The 15314-nt window shown below is 36.6% G+C and overlaps 1 protein-coding gene across 11 annotated transcripts in view; it reads left to right on the plus strand.

Annotated features, from left to right (window-relative positions):
- Positions 1-15314, plus strand: part of LOC127984265 (disabled homolog 1-like) — a 165251-nt gene that overhangs the window by 88198 nt on the left and 61739 nt on the right. For all 11 annotated transcript variants that reach the window (XM_052586827.1, XM_052586833.1, XM_052586830.1 and 8 more), the window contains exon 3: positions 13920-14059. In XM_052586827.1, coding sequence (XP_052442787.1) covers positions 13920-14059 — 140 coding nt within the window. The remainder of the gene's footprint in view (positions 1-13919; positions 14060-15314) is intronic.

Raw genomic sequence — 15314 nt, forward strand, 5'->3', positions numbered from 1 at the left:
ATATTTGATGTCTTAAAGCAGAGATTACTTATCTGAAGTAAATATGTGATATGTCTTAATTTGCTGGGGTATATTTGTAGCAATAGCCAAAAAAAAAAGGTACCATTGTAGGGGTCCAAATTATCGATTTTTTATTTTATTAATTTTTTTGGTTGTATGCTGCAACTTGTATTCAACAGTCAACATTACTAAAATAAAATGTACGGTAAGTAAATAGAAAAATAAATAAATGAAAGCTTGAAATCTTTTATTGTATATTTTTTCCCCCAAATTCACCTTTTATTTAATTTTTCTGTAGATTTTTACACAATACAGTTTGTTTAAAGCAGCTTCACAGTAACAAACAAGGAAATAACAGAATTAATTATGCAATCTTTTTTAAATATGAGACCAATTTGAATAGTGCCGTAAAGCAACTCTAAAAGATAATAGTGTCATTATTCAGCTCAAGTTTTGATTCAGTTCAAGTTTACAATCCATTTAATTACAATAAAATCAAGCCCTGTCAGACATTTGTGGAAAGTGAAATATTAGTTTTTAGACACTGACATACGTCCTATTATGGACATAAAATGGGTTGTAAATGATATTCATGTTTACTTTAATAGAGACCACTTTTTAGGTGGAATATTGAGCGTCCTTTCACCCCACTGAGTGATTTCTTTTTTCAAAACTTGCTTTCTATTGATTTTGTTGAAACTTTAAATGATCCATTTTTCTGATGCATGAACAAAACTGTCTAGACTGAACTGAGAGGTGCAAGTTAAAGTGGATCCAATACTATGATAAAGATTACTATGAGCCATGTCAGATTCAGTAACTCTACAATCAGAGAGATGAGAGAGATAATACATAAGTTCCTCAGCCGAGAAGAAAGGCTCCTCTTCACATTTAGAGCAGAATTGATCCCCATGTACTGGTGACAGGCCTGTCTGACAACATGCTTTTAAAGAGATTTAGCTTAGCGAAACACATCCTAGCAATGAGAAGACAAACATGTTATTACCCAAACAACCCGCTGCAGGTGTTTCTCAACCCACAGCATGCGGCAGTGTTCTCTAAACTGAATTGAGATTTTATAATATGGAAAAAAAAAACTCTTTGGTCTGATTTTCTGTGTGTGTTTGTGTAAGTCGTTGGCTAATGATGTAGAACCCTGTTGTGTTTTCACCTGCGGTAACTGAGCACTTTTCCTAGAACAAAAAGGAAATAAAACAGAAATAAAAACAGTTGCCACTGGGATTTTAAAGCAGATTGTTAAAGTTTCCAGAAGTACTTAATCACAAAAGCAGTCAAGCAAGAATAGTTAGTCTCTGCAGGGCCAGAACGACACTAATAATTTGGTTTATATAGTATGTGAATGTTTCAAATGAATGCTAATGAGAATGGAAGCATTTTGAAGGGAACTGAATCCACCTTCAATCGTATCTGCGAATTCAGTTGTTATTCCCTGTTGGAAAAAAAAAAACAGCGTATGCTAGTTAGCTATGTTTTGAAGCTGTGATGCTGGTTTGAGCTGGTCCTTTGCTGGTTTATGCTTGTCCTTAGCTGGTCATGTGCTGGTCTTAGGCTGGTCGGACCAGCAAAAACCAGCAAAGGACCAGATTAAACCAGCTCAAACCAGCATCCCAGCTTCAAAACATGCCTAACTGGCATATGCAGGTTTTTTCAACAGGGGTTTTATTGTGGTCAGGCTAGTCATTTTGCTCTATTAATGGCTTGGTACTCTTATTTGGCTAGAAATGCTAAAATAGCTTAGCATAGTTTAGCATAACACACCTTGAAGTGTAATATCCCTGCTAAAACCACTCTTAGTGTGCTGGTCTTACCTGATCTCCGGACAATTTTTATTTTTTTATTTTTTTATTTAATTATTTTTCATAAGGGAGGCTGGAAAAGCAGCAAGACTAGTAGCTTAAACTAAGAGTAGCAAACTTATTTCATTGAGAAGATTGTGTTTGGCTCAATATATGTATAGGTAGCTGAGCAGCATTACAGCTAATCTGCATACAGTAATTTGATATGGGCCAAGTTTGTCAGACTCACGTAAACAAATGAGTTTAGAATCAGTTTAGGTTGTTTAAAATGAAATTGCGCTCTAAATGTAAAATCACATTCTCCTCAAATGACTAGTTTACTCTAATAAAAGTGTGCCCTAATTTGTGCTAGCTATGCTAGGCTTAACAAATCAATGGTGAAAGATGAAGATGGAATTGTTCCACTCTCTGTTCCTTTCTGTGTGCGAGTAAAACATGCACATCTGCATTTTCCATCTGATAAATTAGCTTTTTTCTCAGATATGGCAGACAATTGAATGAAGGGGCTGGTTGTGTTGAGGCACATCTAATCTTCCTGCTATATGTGCTGCTTCTCCCTCAGGCCTTGTTGGCTGTTATTAAAATGTGCTTTTCCATCAAGACAGGACCCAAACGTACTTACAGTCTCAGCTCGCTCCAATCTCACTCAAATAGCCCTTCCAAAGCAGCATACTATTTCCCTTCACTGCACATTGGCAATCATCTTGTCTCCAAATGTGCATTTGAAGCCAGAATAAAGGAGAAGAAGAGGAAAAGAATATTCTTGATTTATTGCTTTATTGTGGCGGCATTATTGCCACTCGGCTCTCACTGTGTTTACCTGATGTTATTGTTTTGCAGTGATAAAGTAGCTTTTTATTTTCCTGTGGTTCAGTGTTTCATATAGTAAATGATGAGTACTGGGAGAGAGAGGCACACCAGTGGGAGGGTGTTTAGTGCTGAGTTATAGGCCCTGTAGCTCAACTGTGGAGCCATTTTGAGTAGAGAAATTGATACACGGCCTTGGGTGCAGAGTGTCCAGTTTTTCTAAAATAACAGACGAGTGCTGCTGTACTAGCAGTAAAAGCATATGACTTTATTTTTAAGTCAAGAGGATATAATTCTTACATAAGCTTGTACATGACTTAATAAGTACGCAGAATATATTTATGATAAAATTTTTTATTTTGCACAGATTATCACAGATTATGTATCAGATGTTTACAAGGCATTGAGTCGTTACAATGAGCAGTTTATTTAAATATTCTGAAATATTTAACAAGTAGGAAAATGCCATGCCATTTCATAAATTCTAAATCAGTTTGCTAATCAGATTTAATCTAAGCACAGTTCATGAGAGGAAATCAAGAGTTAAAAAAACTGTACTCAGATATCAGACGAGAGTCGGTCATCTATAGGGGGAATAGCTGGATCAGGTAGACTGAGGTATAGGGCACGATGTCTTATTGAATGACTGCTTCAATTGAAAGTGACAGCAGGGAGGGAGGTAAAGGAGATTTGGAGGGAACAGAAGAACAGGGCATTGTGGGAGCACAGGGGTCATGGCTGCCACAGGCGATGCCTCAGGGTTGTCACAGTCATTGACGGATCACCTGTTACATACATGTTTTAGACATCTCCATGAACACACACAGAGAAATGCTTATTAACATTTGATTCTTTTAGCATTAATGCTAAATAGTAGCTATTTAGTCATGATGTTACAGTATGTACTCTAAAACCCACTTTGCACAATCCTCATATATGAGGATAAAATCAAGTCCTCCCCAACATTTCTTTTATTAGATATAATTTTCATTCCAAAATACATCAAATTAGCTAATAAAATAGTTAATGTTGACTGCAAATATGACGTGTGTGAGCAGGGTTATGGTGACAGCAGGGTTCTAATTACTGAAGGATGAATGTTTCTCTCACACTTCTGAATTTTGCCTGAGACTGAGGAGCCATTTGATGAGGCATATAAATGTGAACTTGATCCCAAACAGAGAAGTAACATTAAACACTCAGTGGGAATTTGCCTTCCCATCCTCGGCTGAACACTGAACTGTGAATGTGTTTTAGGGATGGGGGCTTTGAAATGATGCATATAAAGCTCAGCTTGCATAATTGTCGTTTAATTCCTTCAGGCTCACAGCAACATCTCATTCAGACTCTCAGCTTCTGGTTTTAATGTGCCTTATTGGGATGACAGATGATTTGGATAATTAGTATAGTTAAATTTTTGCAGTTTAGTTGCATAGAAGGAAAAGCAAATAATAATGTACACAGAAATTTTATTTTCATTCTGTCTTATTTTGCCTCCTTACATACTGATGGATTGATAGATTTTTTTAAAGGATTAGTTCACTTTTAGGATAAAGATTACCCGATAATTCACTTCACCCCATTGCTTCCAAAATGTTCATGTCTCTCTTTCCTCAGGTGAAAAGAAATTAAGGTTTTTGAGGAGAACATTTCAATTCGATGGTGGCCAATGGGTTGAAGATCCAATTTGAAGTTACAATGCATCTTCAAAGAGCTCTTCACAGTCCTAGCTGAGGAATAAGGGTCTTATCTAGTGAAACGATTGTTCATTTAAAAAAAACTAAAATTCTAAATTTATTTGAGTATTGCATAATCACATTGGAAAAGTCAAACATGGTTAGTTCTTTGTCCATTTCAAAAAGCTAGGGTAGGGTGAAAAACTCTTATTTTCCCCTCCAACTTCAAAATTGTCCAACATAGTTGTTTTACCTTTTTTGTAAAGGGCTTTTTTTTTCTTTTCTTTTTTGTAAATATTCGGTACTTCTGCCTATGTAATGTGTGCGTGATTACGTAATGTGGTCAAGCTAGTGCAAGACAAACATTTGTGGTTAAAAACTATATATTTATATATTAGAAAATTACTGTTCATTTCACTAGAAAAGACACTTATTCATTACTGCATTGAAACTGCAATTTGGAACTTCAATCCATTGTCTCCCACTGAAATCCCCTATATGGAGAAAAATCCTGGAAGGTTTTCTCAAAAACCTTAATTTCTTGCATGACATGGTGGTGAGTAAATTACCAGGATTTTATTTTTCCTTCTGGAAGGGAACCAATCCTTTAAAAAAAAAAAAACATTAATAAGATGAGTTAGGGGCATGGCTGTCTGTTTGTCTGACCAACAGCAGATGAGGAGAATGTTCAGGAAACCTGTTTGAAAACAGTAGTTTTAAATTCTGCTCATTGAGGTCAGTAGTAATAATGGAAAGTGATTATTTTCCGCAAACTGCAGAAAAACTACTGTTCTCAGTTCAGTGTTCTGTTGGAGTAACTGGAGCGCTAAATGAGATGGCAAAAACTAGCTTTGTGGAAGCACATACTCCCTTCTAGTTGGAGTAACTGCAGATACGTCAACTGAGTAGTTTGTAGATCTGAGCCATGAGCTATTTCAGAGATTTCAGTCAGTTTTAATGAACTAGTTTATCCAGTTTACTAAAATAACTGGCTTTAAAGTGTCCCTATTATGGGTAATGAAAGGTTAATATTTTAGTTTTGGGAGTCCCCAACAAAAAGCTGCCATGCATGCAAGGTCAAAAAACACTTTCATTGTCTTATAATATGCATTTATTTTTACCTTACTTGCTCAATGACTCCCAAACGATTCGCTCAATGAATAATTTTTTGAACCCCACCAATTACCACAGATTAGCATGATGCTAATCTGTGGTAATTGGTGTGATTGGTTTCATTTCATCATGCCTGTAATGCCTGATAAAGCAGCATTAGTAAGTGCAGTGCCGCTTTGTGTACAGTGTTTCCAGAGAAACCGCTATTTTAACCGCTCCAAAAGCAGCACCATAGTGGCAAAGAATGAATTAGCATTTTCCTTCAGACCAAGGTAAAAAGACCAACAAATGGGCGGGCAATATGCTAATGTTTCATGTTGACGTGTGATGTCATATGATGTATGATGTCAACATAAGGCTTGGAATTAGTTTTAGAAACGACCCGTTTCAATGATTCAGAGTCGATTCTTTTATTTGAGAGACAATAACTTTTTACATGATGCACTTTCAGATTCAAAACTTTGCAGGATATTTTCATTCACTTAGAGCCGTGTGACACACTGCATGAAAGGTCAGTTTCAAAAATCCATAATAGGTGCACTTTAAATAATGATTCCTTCATGGACGTGAGATCACTAGTCTAACATCACAGCTAAATGACTTGCATCATGTTTTAGAAAAAAGTAATAATAATAAATTGCTAGGGCATAAATAAAGAAGATTGTGAAAGAACAGTGAAAGAAAAAAGGCTTAAAAATATTAGTTTTTTTCCTATCTGTCTTTTACTTCATGTCTCTGTGTGCAGTGAGCATATATCTCTGTACCGCTGATGTGTATTAAGTTAGCTCAGGTCAAGGCCTGATATTTGCTGTTAGTTGTCTGTTAGAGATGTACGATGAAACGTGTATCGTTCAGGACTGATGATAGTTTTCAGTGGACATGATCTGACAATCTGGGGTTTATGAGACCTCTCTGTTTCTCCCGTCTGTCCTTCTGAATTGATTTGTGTGGATTCTCCCCACAGGGGTCAGGAACACTGCAGAGAAACGTATGACTGTATAAAATGACAAATGAATCAGACTGCCATATAATCTCACACAGGCAAACTGTTACACCTGGCAAAATTCGAATTAGTTGTATTTCCATTAACAAAAGAAAAATAATAAACAAAAAAATGTAAGGACTACATTATGTTTTCCCTGCTGAACTAAATATGTGGCATGTCAAGGAATTGGATACTTGGGGAACGTGGTTACATTGTAATGAAGATGCAAAATGCAAAACGCCCCAGGTTTACTTGATTTTGACATTTGTGTAATTGCAAATATTTTTGCCTGTTAAAGTTACCACATAAAGCTAATGTATGTTCGGGGCACAAAAGGTATAATGATAGTAATTCTCTACCTTTTGAATGAAGAACATTTTTAAAAATGGTCAATTACAGAATAATTTGGGTTTTCTACATATATTTCTCAAGTTTTACCAGACCACGTTGTCATACATTGAAGTGAAAAATTTCTGAGAAAATAAATGAATAAATATATGTATTATTCAATGCATTAATTAAATAATTAAATAATTAATTAAATAATTAAATAATTAATTAAATAATTAAATTAATTAAATAATATTCAAGATTACATACGTGTGTAAATACCATGGTAAATGAAAATGATATTCTTGCGCCATGGATTTAAAATTTGAATAATTTGATCAATACAGTACAGGGCTTGTTTTAATTAAGACATTATGTGGCTTTTTTTAGTCTCTCAATTTAGTTATATCTAGTTATATCTTAACACAGGGGCGGACTGGCCATCTGTGTGGTCTGGAGAATCACAGAACGGCCGGTACTCCAGGACGGCCGGCGGGCCGGCCCACCACCCGCCAAGCATGCAAGTCATCACCGACCCCGCCCCCCCCCCCCCCCCCACTAATCTGTTTTACACTCCAGTACTGTAGGTGGCAGCAGTGCACCTTTAAGTTGGATGCCAACTGCACTGGCCGCGGCCGCCAAGTAAGTAGAAGAAGTGGAAGAGTAGGAAGAAACGAACAGCAAAGACGTTAATGTTAGATAGAAGAAGCATAGAAACAAACAAACAAACAATATGCATAACGCGGCCGCGGGTAAAAAACTGAAGCCGCTAAATGTCCCAAACGAACCGAAATATATAGCAATATTTTCCAGCAGCAGCACCTCGCAGTTAAATATTAGCAGCAGTGAAGTGATGATGAGGGACAGAAAGATGAGCAGGTTCCAAAGGCAGATCCAGATCAAAGTATGGAACATGAGAGGAGAAAGAGAGTTACTTGCTAGGGATGATGTTAGGAAGTGATATTCAGGTTGCTACATTTTTTATGATTACAGTACTTAAAACAGCTAAACTGCAAAATTTTAGCTGTAAAATGACACATGCAGTAGTTAATATTAAAACATATGTTGTGCTTTTACTTTTAAAAATGTTGGTAACATTACAGTTAATGCTTACAAACTTTTTCATATAGCTGGTTTCCGATTTTGAATACAGAAGTTACATTTGTAATGGTGTATTTTCATTTAGATGTGGTATTATTATCTGTACAGTAAGATTAATTAACTGCATAAATTAAGATTATTAAGTAATAAATTCACTTTAAGAAAGCATGGAATAAAACCTTTTTTTTTCTCTTTTTTTTTATCCGTTCCATCGTTTGTTTATTCTGTTTGAGCTTAGACCAAGAGCAGAGAAAGACATCCACTCCAGCTCAACATCTAGTCAACTAGTGCTATTGCTATAATTTGGATGGTATAGTATCATTAGCCACAATTAAAGTCTTGTGACACTCATGTCAGGTGTTATTGTTGTTGTTGTCGAGTTTACGCGTGCTGATGGCTTTGGGCCGGGCCTAGTCAATGTCCGGGGCCGTTTTTTTTTTTCCAGTCCGTCCCTGTCTTAACAGCAACTTATAAAAATATTTAATATCTTGGTGATATTTTCAGAAACCAGGCTGCCACATGTATAGCACAAACAAGCACACACATGCACACTGAACCTCTAAATTTGGTGCTTGTCTGTGCGCCCTGTGGAGAACTGGCCCATTTTGTCCATTCTACAGAAGGCTGATTAGATGCACTCACATGCTCGCTGATGGATATCTCACACACTTTGATGTTTTCTTACCCATCAATCTAATGAGATTAGCAGAAGCTTCTTTATTTCTGCCTTTCTTCTCACTCTTAAGAAGACAGCGAATGAACGTCGTCTTTAGGGTGGATCTGTAGATGAAGCTGCAGTCACTTTTATGTTCGGTTAAGTCAGTTGTATGTCATGTGTGTTGTTGAGAAAACAGTAAATGAACTCGGTGTGCTTAAAGTGCCTGTTTTAGTGCTTTTGTCAGCAGTGACCTACATCAACAACATTTTTAGACATGTTGTAAGTGCTCGTGTGTATCCACACACACAGCTTCTGGTGTTGTCTCTCGACTGCATCTCACTTGAGGGGATTTAAGATCTATCAGATTTAAATTCGACTGAGGCTTGAAACTGTGCGATTCTTTGAAGTCTAATGAACTCAACATTTTTAAGCAACTTCAAACGACAATGGGACTATTGCTTCTGGTCTCAGAAGGAACCTCAATTAATTTCCATTTTCATCTTGAAGGATAAATAAATCACACAAAAAGAGGTTTACAACACCAAACAGACTGAATCCTACTAGCACCATAGCATTTATCCCAATGTGATAAAACCTGATTTGACAGAAGCTATACTTATTAATTACAGTTCAGGGTTCAAATAAATAAATCAATTAATACATAAAAAAAATCCATTATTTAAAATACATAGAAACAAAAAAGCAATAAAATTTAGCTTTAAATTTAAATTATATTGACACTGCATAAACATATTAATAATCTTTTTTACGTCATTTATATATTTAGGCCTAAATTTGTGTGCATATTTAGCCATGGAGGGCTTATTATTTTATATATGTTTTTCTAATCAACTTACTTCTTCAAGTTACTTCTTATCAACTTAATTTCTTACTCGGTTCTAACAATACCATGGAAAGTGGTAAAGTTACAATATGTATATTTAATTTAGTTTTAGCATTGACTTACGTCCTGAAGAACCAGTACTTTGTATGAATTTATATTGATCTCTGTTTGACGCAGAAGAAACGAAACGGAGAAAGAAAACAGAGATAAAAGGCTTGAGAAACAGAGAGCATGAAGAAGGTAATAGGAAGATGCGGAGAGAGAGAGAAGACAGAGAGGGACTTTAAAGTCGGCAGCAGCAGCTTTAATTCAATAAAGACTGGAGCTGTGTTGTGAGAAAATGAAAAGTCTTGTAGGGAGTCATTAGGCAATGTGTGGATTCTGGCATTGACACAATGCCACAGGGAGATGCCAGCCCAGTATTAATAAAGTGTGTGTGTGTGTATATATATAAGCTTATTTATTATATCTTAGCTTTTTGGATTTGGTTTAGTGTGTGTGTGTGTGCTCTTGTTTTTGTCACATATCAGGACACATCTCTGTATAATGACATGGGTATGCCACAGGTATAACAAGGAGAGGGTGACTTATGAGGACATAACCCATGTCCCCATTTTTCAAAACGCTTATAAACCATACAGAATTAGTTTTTTTGAGAAAGTAAAAATGCACAAAGTTTCCTGTTAGGGTTAGGGTTAGGTGTAGGGTTGATGTAGGGCCAAAGAATAAACAGTTTGTACAGTTTAACCATCACGCCTATAGGATGTCCCCAATTTTCACAAAAACAAATGTGTGTGTGTGTGTGTGTGTGTGTTGTTTTTGCTACTCACTGCTGTGTATGTACACATGGATAGGTTAAATACAGAGCTACATGTCCTTCCCTTCCCTTCCCTATTTTAGATTAGTTCTTTCAATAAACAGTGTTAGTTCAGACAGAAATTATCCTCCCCCATATTTTGCTAGCCCTATACATATATTGAGTATACATATCAAAGATTATATACAAGGTTTGCTCTTTGGTCTATAGTGCATTATATTTGAATGTGTTTTTGATTGCTAATTTACCTAATTGTTCTTGCAATTCATCGGCCAGTTTCAGATTTGCTACTTCATTAGTTCATTCTTTATGGATCATTGCTTCATTCCCTAAATCTTTTACAGTTTAGTGCTGGGAAAATGGTGACCCTTTGTCAGTGTATAGACCATTTCAGTGAAAAAAAGCATACACAATAAAATATGGAAAAAAAAATAAATAAATAAAAAACATCTTCATTATCCTATATGAAGAACTTTTATTTTTGATGCGATTAATCGCTTGACCACACACACACACACGCATGCACACACATTTATTTTCTAATCATTGATGCTTCTTTACGAATTTGATGTGTTTCCAGAAATTATTCTCTTTGGAATTGTGTGTTTCTGGGATTCCTTGTTGTGGGGATTACAGTTGCAACTGCAGATAGCAGTTAAAGCTCCTGTGCCCTCCTTCAATTAGACCTAATGTCAACAGCTCACTGTAGCAGTCAGAGTTCCCTCAGTTTGAAGAGCCATTGAAGTGGGTGATATCCAGACTTCTCTCCGAGAAACCACGACCTGTCCTCAGCATGAATGAGGACTTTGGAGCCATGCAGGGTAGAGAGCTGGAGCTCATTTCAAGACATCTCTTCTTGGACAGTTTAGTTGGCAGCCTTCTGACACAGATATACCCCACCCACACACTCATACGGTCAGTTCTTTACTGCCAAAGTTCAGTCCCTGAGGTAGGCAGTAATAATAAGCGGCATTGCAGGTGCAGCGGTCTGAACTGGGGGAAATAAATGAGTGTTTATTCTTTCCATTCCTGCTGCTGAGGGACAGCTGAAAGTTATCAGCTTTCCAGAGCTCTCCACAAACTGTCAGAGCATGGGCTAAAGTACTAGTCCACTTCATGTCGATCCAAACCAATATAACATTCTTTATTTTGTAGAGCACAAAAGATTAGATTTTTGAAGAATGTTTCAACTGTTTTTAACAATATAATGAAAGTTAGTGGGCTTCAGAAACAACTCCAGAGGCTGTTCGTTGAATGAAAAAAAGATGAGTTAGTTCCACCCAACATGGTGCGGTGACCTTCAAGGAGTTGTTAATTCATCATCTTTCATGAATCACACTCTCCTGTTCATCAGCTGCTTAATGTATGTGTTATGCATGTTAAGGACATAGGCTGCTATTCATTATAGCTCATCTCTTACTTTAGCATGTCACATTGTGTCAGTGTTATTGATATATGTTGCACTAGAAACCCAGAGCAATTTCTTCACCACTCCTATAGATTAATGATTGTGCAGTTGCTTGGTGACTAGCAGGACAGCCCATAGTATACCACATATTGGAGGAATCTAGGGCATCTCATACTGTATGTGCATATTTGGTATGTTATACATAAATTGTTGAGTGCCTCACCACATGTTTGTCTTGTGTAAATTACCTCAGGTTTTGGCCAGAGTTGTAATTTAGAATCTCAAATGTCTCTACGTTGATACAAGCCTTGTGGAAGAGATCTTCGCACCACCAAACAGGCTTCAAATTAGCATCATATGGCATGGGAAGCAGATTTGCCAACAAGGACACAAAAGACCAAAGCCTCCAGTGACAGTTTTTAGTGTACTTCTTGATACTGTGAGAGAAAGGTTAGCCTGCAGATGTCTTATCCGGCCTCCACTTCACTCACCTACCTGAACCTTTCCCCTATCCGGGTCACGGCACCAACATAACTGGTCCTACTCTTTCTGCTCTAAGGGGTATTGAATCAGCATCACTTGGCATGGGAGGTTTGTGCACTAACAAGGATATTAAAAACCACGTTATCAGGTTCTAGTGCTCTGCCTTAGGCCCAAAATGTGAGGTTTACCTGCTTTTGTCTTGTCTGGCCTCTATTACAATTACCCCCTTAAAGATCACATCCATTCGTATCACAACACCAATGTAACGGGGCCTACTCTCATCACTCCAAGCACGATATAAACCAATGTCTACTGGTATTGGAGGCTGGTGCGCTAACAAGGATGTTAAAGGCCACAAAGCATCAATTTCTAGTGTTCCTCTTGAGGTCCTGAGAGTAAGGTTTACCTGCAAAGGTCTCATTTAGCCTCTGTTACACTAACCCACCTAAACCATCCCCCATTCTGGTCACGGCACAAATGTAACTGGTCCTACTCTCTCAGCTTCAAGAGGCCTTTAGAATCAGAATAATCAGGCATTGGAGGTGGATGTGTTAACAAAGACATTAAAAAACAATGAATCAGGTTCAGAATGCTGACATCGTGGGGTGTACTCACACTAGGAACAGTTGCATTGTATCGAGCCCGAGTGCAATTGTTATTTTAAGCATATTGTATTTATTATAAAGAGTGAAATAATTGTGTATTTGTCTGAAATTTCAAAATCATCCTCAAGCTGACTGTCTAGTGCATTAAATATTTATGGTTATCAATTAAATATTGCATTTGATTCTTTTCAACAGCAAATCACTTAAATGCGACAAACTCGAAGTGGGGAATAGGACGTTTCCAATAGCATGTGAAGCCTGAATAAGTTACTATGAATTATGATGTGACTGTTTGGAAGTAACCAAGTGTTCTCGTTCATATTGATAACTTTGTGATTTATTATTTTGAGTCATTTGGGACATGTTGACTCACGGCCCTCTCACAATATATTGCTTAACTGAAATATCGCTTTTGCAGCTCAGAAACAATCTTTCACCCTTCATCTTTTATATGCAATCAATTAAGCCTAAGTAAGTTTATGTGTGTTCTGGCAAGTGTCTGTTTTTTACTTTTGTCCACTGATCAAACTGAAGGCTCAAACCTAATTTGGTCTGTTTGTCTTTGCTTCACTGAGTGTAAGCCAGTTAATTGGTCTACATCCTTGGAGGCTCATTGATTGGTCAGTCCAGTTATCCAGTTATAGGCTTTGTGATGAAGGTGTGGGAGGAACCACTTGAACTTTCTAAGCCATGATTGGCTGATAGACGTCCACTTTGATGTGAGAGCTCAAAAAAATATTCAGCTTTCATCCCTCCTATCACCTCACACCAGACTTGGACACAGCGTTGTTACATAGAAACCAACCATTCCCCATCATGCCTCGGGCCTGACATACCTGCAATTACAGCCACACACATGCAGCAGTCTTGACCTTTATTCTGAGCTGTGAATATGGCACCAAATGTAAGGCAGCTGGGGGTTAGGGAGGGTTTTCAAAGCTGATTTTAAACCCCCTGGCTTTGAACAACCTCACAGGCTCCTGCAGACAAACTCCAGTTGGACCTCAACAACTAGACTGAGATTAAAGATCTAACTGCTCAAACAGAACACCGTGTTAGAAATATGAGGATGTGGGCTGGGATAAATACGGGTTATTAGAATATAGCTTTGTATTTTTGTCAGCTGCAAGGTCCAGATTGTGCTGATCCTGGGAAAAGTAATGGCATTTTGAGATGATAGTGGATAGAGGGAGGAGGAGATGTGCTGCAGATATGCAAAATTCATCAAATGACTGTATGCTTCATCTGTCTCCCTCTCTTTTTTTCTTTCTTCAGGGCAGGACCGCAGTGAAGCAGCTCTGATAAAGCGTTTTAAGGGGGATGGTGTTCGCTACAAGGCCAAGCTCATCGGGATAGATGATGTCACTGCCGCAAGAGGGGACAAACTCTGTCAGGACTCAATGATGAAACTCAAGGTGTGTGTGCGATGGTTGCTTTTTTATATGGTTACTGTTAATTATTCCAGATTACATGACAAAAATTTTAGTAACGTAATCCATTGCATTACATATTTTCAGTAAAATAATCAAACTACTTACTGATCACTAAGTTATTTAACACATTGACTTAAATAGAATCATATTGTACCATATTGATATACAAATACCAAGATAAAGAAAATATATTCCATTCATTGTTATTAACAAAATAAGGTGCATTAAACATTATGTCAAGACTTTCCAAACTGAGGTTCATGAATTTAATGAAAAGCTAATAATTAATTAAATCAAACAAATGTAATATTATTTTTAACAACATAATGTGACAATTGATTAATTTCAGACAACTGCATACATGCAAATGCGTTACTTAACTTATTGCCTTAAAATCATAAAGATACTTCAAGTAAATATATTATGTGAAAGAGGTTTGGCTGAAAAAGAAGAATTTGGGAATTCCTGCATTACAAATGAAAATAAAATGTGAATTTAAAAAGGGAAATGTAAAAGGTGAAAGAAGAATTAGGGATAATCTATTTCTCTTTTTATTTTTATTTTTATTATTACAATATTTTACTGTTATTTTTTGAATCTGTAATTATGTAATCAATAAAGTTTTAACTGTAGTAATTTTTGTAATCTGATTACGTACTCCAGATTGTAATTATAAAATGAAAAAAAAAAAAAAATTATGAAATAATTTTTTGTTGATTGAAATAATTATGATGAATATGTGGCAGGGTGTATATTTAGTTATTTGTTATTTGTTTATGCATTTCACACTTTTATTGAAAATATTGGTTTAGATCAATATTAAATCTTCCCTTCTGGGAAGTTTTTTTTTAAGATGTAGTTTTAGGGTTAAAATTCCAGATATATTTATTATTAACATTATTTAAAAACAATATGATAAAGGTTTTTTGACAATCCTTATTTAATTATCCACATAATGAATGAATAAGCCACATCCATTAGATTGGGTAATGAGCCATGTGAACACCAGGGGTCACACTACCACGTGTACGTGGGTTCCTCTATTTGTGCATACATGTATGCCCCTGATACACATAAATAGACATTGATACACATCGTTGTGATGCCTCCGAAATAAAAAGTGTCTTATTGTATGTTCGCTATAAATCGCACCCTTTTCACCAGCATTTAGATTGGTTTCTTAATGTGTTGGATAGAGAGGGTGATTTTGCCATCTGATTTGCACGTTGGTCTGATT

This window comes from Carassius gibelio, chromosome B20, assembly GCF_023724105.1.
Source record: "Carassius gibelio isolate Cgi1373 ecotype wild population from Czech Republic chromosome B20, carGib1.2-hapl.c, whole genome shotgun sequence".
NCBI lineage: Eukaryota > Metazoa > Chordata > Actinopteri > Cypriniformes > Cyprinidae > Carassius > Carassius gibelio.